We start from the raw sequence: 14,313 nt of genomic DNA on the forward strand, positions 1-14,313 counted from the left end.
CAAATTATAGCATTTGTAATGCTTTAATCGTCTCATTCCAAATCATTATTCCATAATTTGTTGGTCTCATATTTGAGTTTAGAATGCGTACTATAATTTAAAGACAAAGTTTACCGAATTCTGTTGAGCGATTCATAAGTTATGGGTCTCGCAAGATACCTCTATATAGAAAATTCCTTGAACCTTTCCAAAAAAGGCTATGCCCATGCAAAAAATGACCCGCTTGCCTACACCACATCACTTGGTAAGTGTAACAAATACAGCATAGAGATGCAAAATCAAAAGGCAAGAATTACCAAATTGGAACTTCAACTTCAGAATCAAGCCGATGATGACACAGAGGAATCAACACAATATCTATTGCTACAAAGCACCACAATAGTATACCAAGATCTTGTTGCACAACAATTGAGCAAGTGGAACAATGCAACCACTTGCAATGCAAAATGCTACATGCAGTCACTGGTCTTGATTGGACTAGGCCACTAAGCCATAAGACCCTCTAGAAATTGTGATAGAAATTGGATGAGGATGAGAAGAATGTATTATGTTTATCAGTATATACAACCTCATATGGTTAAGGCTGGATACCATACTTCTGTATGAATTATTAATGGGCAATCCTTTACTTTGAGTAGTGGTGGGACTCTTACCACTACTACAACCACCACCAAAAATCTCCCTGGGATACCCTCCCTTGATTCCCACATTAAAGCTGACAATGCCTTCAACAAAAATTGATAAATATCTACCTGAGGAATATGTGGGCAACCTTCAATCCAATCTTCCCTATCTCACCACACTCTGCTTTGATATTCTCACCTCCATCCTTAACTCTAATAACATGCCCTGTACATTTCCTAAAATGTATGCTTACCACTATTCCTTGCCATGTCTCTTTGCCCATGTCTTCACAACACTTCTTTCTAATCCAAGAATCTTAATCTTACCATCTAGTAACACCAAACATTTTCCCATAACTTGAAAATACTTCTCTTGAGGATTATCAAATTGCTAAATCCACTTACCATACCCTTCCTCCACCTCCTACAACATCACTCCTCTCTTTTTTTCTCATTCACTACTTACTTCCACCTCTCCCCTATAACCTGTTCCTCTCCACCACGACCACATATCCCTTATATCTCTAATGAAATTCTAATGGAAGTTGGCAACAATAATTATAAAAATGAGCTTCATGATTTGGATAATCCAAACCAAACACTCACATGGGAGTTGAATATAGAAATCAATAGGATTACACTGTTGGATAATCCTTAGGTAACTTCTCGAGGCAATACCTAGACATACAACTGAGAGGAGGATGGTATCTCAATAGTATTTTCATGAACATTCGCCAAGCGTAAATTTCTCCAGGCATAAGCAACAAATCAGAACCATAACCAACGTGGCGTAGGCCAAAGTTGCTCCAAGAGAGGTACCTCAAGTACTTACAAGCACCATCGTCCTTTCGTGCACATCTAACATTTGAAGGAGAAGTGGGATGCCAATCAACTTGATCTAGACGAGGAAGATGCACCTCGCAATTGGCCCCATGTAAATAGATACTCAAAACACTCAAGGAAAGTACCAAATATAGTGATGCTCTCATAGTCATGTTGGGGGTAGCCCTCACAATTAATGACCATTTATCCATGCTCAATTTTAATCCGAATGCACTTATAGATGCTCACACAACCAGTCAGCTCTTTCAACAAGCCATATCTCTTGAGGGACGGTATGTTTGTCCATTTGAAAAAAATATTGATATTGGATTTCTACAAACTGAGCAGAGACACTATGGAGTTCGCACATTACAATGGAAGGATCACCAAGAAGTTTGAAAAATGCATCATCAATGACAACTCTACCATAATAAATGGGTTACCACAATCGCATCATAGCATTGGTTGTATAATCAAACATAACCCGAGGACGAGTAATCAAATTGGTATGGGGAATTGAGTCCTATATGGTTCCCAAGGGCCAATCAATGCGTATGGAGTAGCGATAAAGCTCTGCTTGTAATATCTTGAGCTTGGAAAAAAAAGTTGAGAAATCTAGTGGTATGAGGATAGCCACAATTCTCTCTATAAAAGATGTGGTCATACTTGTAAAATCAAGATCTAGAGAGAGAAATACTAAACTGAGAGAGAGAAAGACTAAAAGCCTTCACTCTTTCAGGTATCTTCACAAGTACCTTCAAAAAGTTAAGGGACCCAAAGGCACCTTCACAAGTAAAGGGACCCAAAGCTAGCTTCACAAAGTACCTTCACCAATGAAGGGACCCTCATGTATGTGACCTTCATGTGTAGGATGGTCAAGCAAAAGGTATCATGTATGACCACCATCCTAAGATGTTTGGAGTGTTGTGCATCCGAATGATCACCAGAAATAGGGAAAGCATGGTTCCTACTTGTTTGAAGACCTACATGCATAAAAAGGTCATGATGCATGCATGGATTAATCACAAATTTCCCCTAATCAAAATATCAATGGTATATCTTGAAGCTCTACAAGTACAAAGACATGTATGCCTCTCCATAGGGTATGCAGCTCCTCTAGCAAAGGATCCGTGTACATGCCCATAACATGGATGTTTTTATCGAAGGTATATGTATATATACAAATATAAAATCCTTTAAAATATTGGTGGAAATCTTTTAGAAGGGTGAGAGAGTGATAGGGTGAAGCCTTGGGAGAACTGGAGCAGCTTGGGGCAAGTAGCAAACAAGAGTAAGTACTTGAATGCTAGAAAATGTCCTAGAAAGTATGATAAAGTATAAAAAAGTGCTAAAATGTATCAAATGTGCTAAAAAGTTCTTAAAACATGCTCAAATGTGTTCAAATGAGCTCGAAAGTGGTGAAATATGCCGTACATGTGCAAGACAGTGCTAAAGAGTCCCAAGAAGTGCCAACAGATTTTTGAGAAGTTCCTACAAGTGCTAAAAATGCCAAGAACCCTAAAAAATGAGGTTAATATTATTAAGAAGTTCCAAGAAGGGCTAAATAGTGGCAAGAAAGTGCCCAAAAGTGGCTAAAATGTTGGAAAAATAAGAAACATCTCTAGAAAGTACCACAAGAGTGCTCAAAAGTTCTCAAAGTATCCTAAGGAACCTACAAAATTTGTATGGATTTAATGTGCTGACAAGTGCTCAAAAGTGGTAAACAACTTTAAAATGCCAAAAAGCACCAAAAGTTGCTCCAAAGGTGCTGTAATTGTGCTTTAAAATAGGTTATGGATGACAAAAGGCAAAACACAAATTGATAAAACGAACATGTTCAACAAAGTGATAATATGTGGTACATCTGAGTGATGGGGCGATTACTAAAGAACATGCCCTTTCAACAGTAATTGATGGAGGGACCAATATGGCACCCCAATACCATCCACTTTGTAGCTGTGGTGAGAGTTTGCGGGCAACTATGATGCAAACATTCATTCTTTTTTTAACACATGGTTGTAAAGCATATTAGATGGTATGGGTGTGCACATGGGAGCATGCACTACATGTCATTCAAGGACATGTTGCATGCAATGCAAGCGCTATCAATCTTGATAGTGTCCATGTTGGATGTCCAAGCATTGGGAGGTGTAGGAACTATGACTAGTGAGCTGCTATACATATGCTATAATAGAGCATGCTCATAGAGACTTCCATTTCTTCAAGTAAATTCTTTGTGTCTTCCTATAAAACTAGGAGGAAACAATGTAAGTAAATAGATTTACACTTGGAAACAATTAGGTCTACACAGACAGAGAATCCCTCAATTAACCTACAAAGCAACACCACATTAGATGCCAATACCAATGAGGAGTGCAAATTGCTTTCTAGAATAGCAAGTATTCTATTAAGGGCCACTATTTCTACCTCTAACTTGCAGCATATAGGCTCTTCCATTAAGAATCCACACTTCAAAAGTTCATAAATCATTTTTGAACATTCCAATTGCTTTTGTAGAGCATGAACAACATGTGACACCGTTTCGTGTTGATGTTTTCTTTTCTTTTCATCCTCCAAGATAGCAGACAACTGAATTATTTTGAGCTTGCTTCTTTTTCATTTAATATAGCTCTTACTTATTTTCATTTAATACAAACATTGCAGCCCTTGCATCTTTTCAATCAACATAGCTCTTGCTACATTGAGCATCGCTGCGGCCTTATTTAACTACACTGCACCCTCTAAACTTTGTACACCACATTGTTGTCTCATACTAGATGTATTACTATAAGAAAAAATATTAATGCATCATTGCATCCGTGAATGAGGGCATACAACCCAGCACTAAATGGACACAACAAAGAGGATGAGAGAGAACACACAATTGGCTATACAAAATTACACTTTCTATCATACTAAAATTATAAACATGGTACAATATATTACGCTTATTATCTAAAATTATAACATGATACTAAAATTACACTTTCGATCATCCTAAAACTATAAACATGATACAATATATTCAGAACCCTAATGAGGGTTGCCTTAAGTCCATAAGGACTATTCGCATAGGAACATAAGATCCCTTTTAGAGTCTCTATCCTCCTATCCATCGACCCCTGTATACAATATATGAGCATATGTGACAACATATGTACATGGATGATGACCAGCCCAATGACCCATACTTCAACACTCATCTATCATTAGATGGTCTCCAATCACAAAAAAATAGGTAGAATTTGAAATTCTCAAACTTCTGACAAAGGCAAGGCCCTAGTTCTCAAAGAAAGAATGAACAGGATGAACAGTTCCTTCGCCCACCTGATGTTGTGTGAAATGGTAGCGATGTCAATGTGCTTTGACCTCTCAAAATCTTTTGGATTCTTTACCCATGCAATGCCACTCTAGTTATTACAAAATATCATGGTAGTACCATCTTGGACTACACCAAGATCCTCTAGCCTTGGCACTTTGCATGTTTTTTCTAGCTAATCCTAATGTTTTTTCCAGGTGTCATATACAATATCACTTTCACCCTAAACCTAATCAACCCTTGCTCCTCATTCAGTTAACAACTAGTAGGATTTCATAATTGTTTGTAGTGATAAGTCACTTGCTATCATGTTGGGTGTATGTGACACCAGCTTGCCAAAAGACTTTGATAATATTGTAATTTTCCTTTGCATTGTCTTCTCACTCTGGATTTCTCCATGACTCATAGTTTATATGCCAATGTGTCTATTCCACCCACTAGATATTGCTTGGTATGCTTTATTAAAATAGACACACCATTATATATTGCTTGGCTTTATTAAACTATCTTTAAAATGAAACACACTTGTAATGCTTTAATGGCCTCGACTCTCGTTCCAAATCCTTATTCCATAATTTTTTAGTCTCATGTTCAAGTTTCATTTCATTATTTAAGAGCTCTGCACTCCCACACCCCCTCCCACTTACCCCTGATCCCCCATCCCATCCTTGCTTTTAGACGCTCTCCCTCTCTTTCTCTCTCTCTCTCTCTCTCTTTCTCTCTCTCTCTCTCTCTCTCTCCATCCCGCATGGCTAAGACCAAGTAGAAGGCGAGGAATCTGGGTGAGAAGCTACCATTAGATGATGAGGGCACACTCAATAATCCCCCACCTCCAAGAAGAAACACTGGTAGAAGATTCTAGTGTGAAGGAAGAAGATCCAAGAACAAGAGATGATTCAAAGACCAAAGAAGAAGCCAAAGAGGAGTTCCAGCAATGAAGGGAGCAAAGGATGAAGCAAAATCAATTAAATGAGCAAATTTTTCATGAGGCGCAAGCATAGAAAGAGATTCAAGCTCAAGGACATTAATAAATGCATCCCATTAATAAAGTCTATAGCTTTGATAATATTGTACAAATCCAAGGCATTTATGGATGGAGGCATCGTAAAAGAAGTTATCCCTTCATCATTAGGAATCTGCTGCACCAAAGAAAGCACATCAATACCATCTTTGTCAGGTGAGAACAATAGTAGTTGGGGTATAGAAATATGTGTAGGTGATTACATAACTCATTGGAACATTCTCGATAAGGTCCCCCATCTTCCCCATCATTTGTGCATACAATTTATCTTTTGCAAATGAGGAGGAATATGGGACCAAGAATTGAATGAGTGACAAGAAATGATGCTCGACATGCATGTTATGGTTTTATGGGGGAGGTGTGTGTGTGTGTGTCTGTGTGTATGTGCGTGCGCGCGTGTGAGAGAGAGAGAGAGAGAGAGAGAGAGAGATTTTCATTTTTAAAGTTATCGTGCTAAATATATTATAAAGAATTGATTAGCAACACCTTTTCTTTGTTTTGTAGAATGGTATAATCATGTCCTTATACACCTATGGATTCTTGTGCTAAATAGATTTTAAAGAATTGATTAGCAACACCTTTTCTTTGTTTGGTAGACACAGATGCACGCAGCATGCCTCGAGCAAGGGAAATTTTACTTTATAGCACATACATAGTGAGATTTTGTGACATATAGACAGACTTAGAAGATCAAATTTTTGCCTCTCATAGCCCATCCCACCCCGCTTGAACACTTAGAAGCGTACTATACCCATAAACAAAGCTGTCTTATTTCTTAGTAGGGTACTATACCCATGGACAAAGCTGTCTTATTCGATAATATTGTATTTAAGCAGGTGGTATGTTAACGTTGGTACTGTTGGTGCTGTACTGAGGTCGACGCGTCAGTTTGGGTGATCAACGTCTGATCTCAGTGAAGTAAGCTCACCAATCCATGTCGGAGCGTGAGACGATTGTTGATGCCGTGATATCGCGCAGTTTGATAAGCCCATTCCAAGAACCCAGACATCACGTAGCCTAAGACATCCACATACGACCTCAGCCCAGGTCTGTCGACCAGCTGATCGGAATTCAGAACCTTGTTTTGCAAACTTACAAACTCGTCGTCCAAGGTGTGTATCATGTTAGTGACTTGGTTTATGGACTCCTGCAGGTTGTAATTGTGGAGGACGCAGAGTACGGATGGCAGATTTTGATATTGGCCTTCGCAAAATTCTCTCCGAAAGGATAGAAGGTCGTTCACATAGGCTATGTGATAAGCTACGAGCTCTTGAAGCCTGACAATAGCAGGATCCGCAAGAATCTCGTCCTCTAGATCCAGATCATTACCATATTCCGCCATGATCATGAATACGTAGCCCTCGCCGCTGAATTTCCGGAAAGACTGGTAAGTTGCAAGATCGACGATCCCTTTCTCTCGGCACAACCGAGACTCCAGGAGTAAGGCGTAGAAGAAATCTTTCACACTGTTAATGAAACGCTTTTGCAGCCGTGAGGACATGGAGGAGCGGATTTCTGTCCATACATAGAGCAGCTGTTGGGACAATTGCTGTAGATCGCTGATCTTCAAGTAATTGTTGGAGGAGCAAGTCCGGCCTTCTAGCAGAGACAGGATATAGTCGTAGTACTCCTTTCCTGACGTCAAATCGTCGGCCAAAAGCAACAAATCTTCACTCAAGTCATCCAGGATGCCCAGCAAGGCGATCATCTTACACAAGGGCAATACCTTGTGATGCACCGAATCCGGCATTGCCAAACAAACAAACAATGGGGCGTTCGATTGAATGAGCAACTGCTTGGATGCTTCATTTGGTGGCTGCAAACAAGCTATCAACCAAGGGTCGTAGGCCTTTCGGACAGCATCATAACGGCGATGCAATTTAGGTAGCGTTGAGCAAGGGAGCGGGGGAAGGTAGAAACTCTGTGCGTCTGCTAGTTGAGTAGGAGGGGCGATTTTAGGGGGGGCATTCTGGGGATGGGCAGGGGGATGCATCTTCTCGGAGTGGTGCAAAGTCGAAAAGGTTGGCTTATCCATGCCCTCTTGCCTGACTACTGCGGCTTGCAAAGGACTTGGAAGGCCTCGGAGTAAGTAGTGCAAGTGGAAGCAGCCAGCCATACACTTATATAGGCCACTGTGTCGATCATACGTGTTGAAGTAATGCGTGTCTATAATTTCATATTCATTAACAAGTTACTATGCGGTCAATATAAGTTACAATGCATGTAACGATTGCCAAGGAAAACCGAGAGAGAGAGAGAGAGAGACAGAGAGAGAGAGAGAGAGAGAAGGAAGTACTAAGGGGAACAGAGGGCTAGAAAGACGTGTGGAAAAAGACCAATATTCCAATTTGTGTATCGCCATTGCCTTTTTTTTTTCCTTTAGATGTTGACATTTTCTTACACCACATGCACAAGAGAGAGAGAGAGAGAGAGAGAGAGAGATTGGTCGGTGATTGACTCCTTTGTACAAGGAGTCAATATATACCCTTTCAACTTTGGTTTTATGCACATGGCGTTAAAGGATTTTTGGAAGCCATTTTTGGCACCATGTAGGAATATTCGATCATGGATGATGTTCTCATGTCGTTTCACTCTCCTCTCAAAATTCAATTTTAATGAGAGAGAGAGAGAGAGAGAGAGAGAGATTGGTCGGTGGGTGACTACTTGTAACTTGGAGGCTTTGCAACTTGCAAGGATTGGAAGTAACTTGTAAGTAGTGCAAGGAGAAGCAACCAAGAGAAACCAATACACAGAGACAAGAAGAGAGAGAGAGAGAGGCGAGCCACGTATGGAAAAAGATAGAGAGAGAGAGAGAGAGAGAGAGAGAGAGAGAGAGAGAGGGTCTAAGGAGTAAGTATGTACGCCCTCTCAACATTGATTTTATTCATGTGGCATTAAAGGAATTTTGGAAGCCACTTTTGAAGGGCCAACCTTCTATAATGGCATTAAATTTCATATTCATTAACAAGTTACTATGCGGTCAATATAAGTTACAATGCATGTAACGACTCCCAAGGAAAATCGAGAGAGAGAGAGAGAGAGAGAGAGAGAGAGAGAGAAGGAAGTACTAAAGGGAACAGAGGGCTAGAAAGACGTGTGGAAAAAGAGCAATATTCCAATTTGCGTATTGCCAGTGCCTTTTTTTTGTCCTTCAGATGTTGACATTTTCTTACACCACATGCATAAGAGAGACAGAGACAGAGAGAGAGATTGGTCAGTGGTTGACTCCTTTGTACAAGGAGTCAAAATATACCCTTTCAACTTTGGTTTTATGCACATGGTGTTAAAGGATTTTTGGAAGCCATTTTTGGCACCATGTAGGAATATCCGATCATGGATGATGTTCTCATGTGGTTTCACTCTCCTCTCAAAATTCAATTTTAATGAGAGAGAGAGAGAGAGAGGGAGAGAGAGATTGGTCGGTGGGTGACTACTTTTTACAAGAGAGAGAGGGAGAGAGAGAGATTGGACGATGGGTGACTACTTTTTACAAGGAGCCAGTATATACCCTTTCAACTTTGGTTTTATGCAAGTGGCATTAAAGGATTCTTAGCTCATTCTTAGAATCCATTTTTGAAGGGTGGCACTATGTAGGAATATCCGATCATGATGATGTTCTTCGAGTCTTGGTTTCACTCGCCTCCCAAAATACAATTAATACATATTATACCTTAATAACATTTAAAATTAAGTATATTATATAGTAATAACCTTTAAATTTTAAAAAGTAGTCAATCAAAGAAATGAATTAATTTAAAAAATAAGTAAATATTAAAATTTACACACGTGCTTTTAGCATGTATGCTTTTCTTCCATATGTATAATACTTGTTAGTCGAAGAATGAAGAATTAGATAATGTATTTGTAAGGTAGGTATTTAAAACCATAGAATCTGGAAGAGGTTTAGCATACTTACTTATCTTTGTTACAGTATGTAATACTTTGCAAAAGCCTTAAATTTTGTTTAAGGCTTTGAACAAAACTACAGTATCATTGAATCCATATCATTTTTCTACTTTAGCAACCACCAGATATCCATGGTATGAATCCATGATATGGAATACATATATCTTCTGAATATTTCTTATCAGATACTTCTTCATTTCTTCTGATACACCATGCAGCATGAATGTAAGAAAATATGAATCGGTGTGCTTTTAGCTTATGTGCTTGTTTCTAATCAGTAGGATACTTTGACTAGGTAGACTTATAATTACTTAAAGTAAAGCCTTTGCAAAGGATTGTACCTAGTATTGGATATAAACAAAACACTTTGGAAAGCATATAATGTATAGTCTATATATATCTAAACTAAATACTTTAGAATGCATATTTTATATAGTCTATATACCTTAAATCTTACACCCCAAATCTTAAATCCTAAAGTTCCCTAAATCTTAGGTTATACAATCTAAGCTCCTAAACTTATATAACAGTTCTAATCCCTAAACCATAAACCCTAACCCTTATCGCTGCTTAAATTCTAAAACCTAATTTCCAGATCCTAAACCCTAGATTCTAGACTCTAAGCTCATGACCTTATATACTAAACCCTAAACCCTAAACCCTAAAATAATAATCATAAACCCTAAACCCTAAATACTAAATCCTAAAGCCTTAACCCTAAACCCTAAATCCTAGATCTTAAACCCTAAACTCTAAATTCTAAACCCTTAGCCCTAAACCCTAAACCCTAAAATCATAATCATAAACCCAAAGCCCTAAACACTAAATCTTAAATCCTAAGCCCTAAATCCTTAAACCTAGATACTGAACCCTAAACCCTAACCCTAAAATACAACCAAAATTTAATGATTTTTTTTAATTTGTGCAATAGGTTTGATATATCCCCCAATCTGTTGCAAGTGGAACAGGTTAATGGTGCATCCAACCTATTGCAAAAATCAAGAAATTTTCTTGATTTGTGCAACGGGTTGGATATATCCCCCAACCTGTTGCTCAAGAGATACATCCAACCCATTGCACAAATCAAGAGACCCCAACTTGTTGCTTGAGCAATAGGTTGGAAGATATATCCAACCCGTTGCACAAATCAAGAATTTTCTTGATTTGTGCAACGGGTTGGATATATCTCCCAACCTGTTGGGGTCATGCAACGGGTTGGATATATCCCCCAACCTATTGCTCAAGCAACAGGTTGGGGGATATATCCAACCCGTTGCACAAATCAAGAACATTCTTGATTTGTGCAATGGGTTGGATATATCCTCGGGGGGATCACTATGTATAAACCCTCTATATCATGTGCGTTAAAGGCCTATATTTAAAGTCCCTTATCTGTAAAAAAATTCATTAATAAAATGTACCCCTTTTCTATACAAATCTGTAAATTTTTTCCAAACTTATTTTAAATAGTCCCTTATGTATATTTATTTCTGTAAATTTTAGAAATAAAAAAATTCCTTCTGTTGAACTCACGTGATAGGGTTACATATGATGAGTGACCCCCCCGAGGATATATCCCCCAACCTGTTGCTCAAGCAACAGGTTGGGGTCACTCCAACCTGTTGCTTGAGCAACAGGTTGGGGGATATATCCAACCTGTTGCATAAATTAAAAAAATTCATTAAATTTTGGTTGTATTTTAGGGTTAGGGTTTAGTGTTTAGGGTTAAGGATTAAGGATTTAGGATTTAGGGTTTAGGATTTAGAGTTTAGGGTTTAGGGTTTAGGGTTTAGGATTTAGAGTTTAGGAGTTTAGGATTTAGGGTTTAGGGTTTAGGGATTGAATGTTTAAAGTTTAGGATTTACGGTGGTTAAGATGTTTTGGTATTAATTGTTTAAAGTTTAGGATGTAGGGTTTAGGTTTAATGCCTTCTCTGCTACTTTTAATATAAAAGTTATTAAGTAATAATAAGCTCAATAATTATTTATTTTGTCTTTTTTTGAGTTGCTAATCTATTTTTGTACATAAAATAGGTATTCACCCTAAGAAAGGGTATGGATGTGGTGTTATATAAGAAGAAAGAACTGGTGGCTTTTGGACGAATTCATAGTCTTGATCCTATGAATGTGTGTCATTTCCAACGTTATCATCAAGACCATCCCCCCGGCTTCTTATTGGCATGAAGGACTAAAAGCCCCATCAAAATACAAAACAAAAGTTGTTGGTGGTGTATCTCTTTCATCTTTAATGTTCTCCGTACATTTCTTTTCTTCTCCTAGATCCTCCCGTCCTATGAGCAAATCTGCCATAGTGGACCTAGTGGTATTTTCAGTGACAAAAGAGAAAGAGAACTCTTGAAGCTCTGACAACCATCTTGCAAATCTCCCCCCAAGATTAGGCTTGCGAACTAGATATGCTAATACAGACTGAGAGGTAAGGAAGAAAAATGGTTGAGGTAATAAATAGGAGCGAAACTTTTTGACTGAAAACACCAAAGAGAGAGCTTGCTACTCCATTTCTTCATACCTTGTTTCCACCTCTGTAAGTTGTCAGCTGGCATAATAGATGGGTTGCATTCTACCTGCCTCTCCTTTTTGTAGCAATACAGCACCAACTGAATGCAAAGATACACTTGGATTTACATAAAAGTCTTAAGACCATTCAGGGGGCTTCAATATTGGGCCCTTACTCATGGCCTCCTTAAGTTGTTGAAAAGACTCTTGTTGCTCCACACCCCACTGGAAAGAAACTCCTTTTCTTGTCAACAAGTTCATGGGATGCACTATCTCTATGAAATCATCACAAAAGCGTTGATAATACTTGCTCTTTCCTAGACTTCTACAAACACCAGTGGCACTCTCAAGACTTGGCAATGCCGTGATTTCTTGAACCTTGTCAAGATCCATTTGCAGGCCTTCTTCAAACACAATATGCCCCAGCAAGACTACTTTTGTTTGAGCCAAATGACACTTGCTAGGATTTAGACACCCTTTTGCTTCATCAATCCTAGCTAAGACCATCTTTAACTTCTCCATGTGATCTATGCACTAAGAATAAATGCAAAAATCATCCAAAAACACCCTTATGAACTTTCCCAAGTAAGGCTCAAGCACTTGACTCATGAACCTTTGAAATGTAGCTGGTGCATTGGTCAACCCCCACACGAGAGACTGGTCGAACCTATGAATAGCTTGTTGCAAAGAGACATGAAAAATCATCTAATATATCCAAGTACTGGAGCTTCTCACTACCTGATAGAGAATCACCAAGAAGTTCTTCATTGCATTGGCATCGTTTAGTGTGCTCCACATCCTCCACATGAAGTGTCTCTACAGGATCTTCTTGCACCACCACCTTGTTCCTTCCTGACTCATCCCGATCGCACCAAGACAAATACCAAAGGCCACTCCTTCCACCTTACCCTCTGAGCTGGACTCCTCGGAGCTACACCCTGTCTCTTCTTCTTCATCAATTAGAGCCATCAATTAGAGCTTGAACTCTCTGATGTTGAAGACTCCTCCTTGACAACTTCCTTTTTGCGGCTTTTGATGTTGTAGTGCACCTTCTCATCATTTCCCTGCAAAATCAATTCTCCAGTATCCTACTTTTGAACAGCTTTCACCTTGCATAGCCAAGGCCTTCCCAAAATCAATGGATAGGCATGTGCATCTAGCTTGGTGGGGATTACCTGAAAAGTAGTGGGCACATAAATTTCACATACATCCGCTTCTAGATTCTCCACAACTCCCAAGGTCTTTACCCTAGTGTTGTCAGCCAATTTGATGCGATAAGGAAAGGTAGTACTAGAGTATTTTAAATCAGCATCTATCATGGTCTTCTCACTCATGAGATTAATAGATGCACCTCCATCAATGTACACATTAGAAATCACTTGACCATCAATGATCACATCAACCATAGGTACATCATCACCAACATCTATATCTACCTTTTGAACAACAGGAATGACATTTTTCTTCTTTTTCTTCTTTGGCACTCTTTTGCTTGCTAGCTTTCCCCATTCCTTCTGTAGTTTTGGAGACAAAGCAAGTATTTGACCAAAGGTGATATGAGCTTCCTTTTCTTTAAGGTCAGACAACAAGTCATAGCTTCCAACGCCTTGTCCTAAAGGAAAGTCTGACTGGCTAATTCTCCTTATAGATGCCCTCTTTTTCTTAATACAGCGTTCCTCTTCTTGATGTCCCTCATCTACTTCTTCCCTGCTTTCGTCTTCTTCTTTTGCTTTACCATGCCCCCGTTTAGCCATCATTACCTCTCTTTCCTCATCCCCTAAAGAAGCTTGTAACAAGGATACTTGTTTTTCTTCTTTCTTTGTCAATCTAGGACACTCGGGGCGATAGTGACCTTTTTCATTACATTCATAGCAAGTGACCCCTCTCTTATCTCGAGGCCTATCTTCACTCTTTGGTGCTCTAGGTTGTTGTGCATTAACCAAATGCAATTTCAAATCAGCAAACTTTGCCATGAATTGGCAGATATTATGATCTAACTCAGAGGACTTTGGTACCTGAGGAGTGCCCATTATCTCCACCTTAGAAGTTGAAGCTGTTGAAGACACAAAAGAGGATTCGATCTTTAGAGAAGCTTCTTTCTTGGTCACA

General features: G+C 39.0%; 1 protein-coding gene across 1 annotated transcript; it reads right to left on the reverse strand.

Moving 5' to 3' along the window:
- Positions 1-6,339: 6,339 nt before the first annotated feature.
- On the reverse strand, positions 6,340-7,901 carry LOC147888540 (microbial Terpene synthase-like protein 13). Its single transcript, XM_087392311.1, has one exon. The coding sequence runs from the start codon at positions 7,899-7,901 to the stop codon at positions 6,696-6,698; it is 1,206 nt and encodes a 401-aa protein (XP_087248437.1). The 3' UTR covers positions 6,340-6,695.
- Positions 7,902-14,313: the final 6,412 nt, after the last annotated feature.

Source organism: Dipteris shenzhenensis, chromosome 21 (assembly GCF_047967505.1).
Source record: "Dipteris shenzhenensis isolate YYH24624 ecotype China chromosome 21, Dip_SZ_1.0, whole genome shotgun sequence".
NCBI classification, from domain to species: Eukaryota; Viridiplantae; Streptophyta; class Polypodiopsida; order Gleicheniales; family Dipteridaceae; genus Dipteris; species Dipteris shenzhenensis.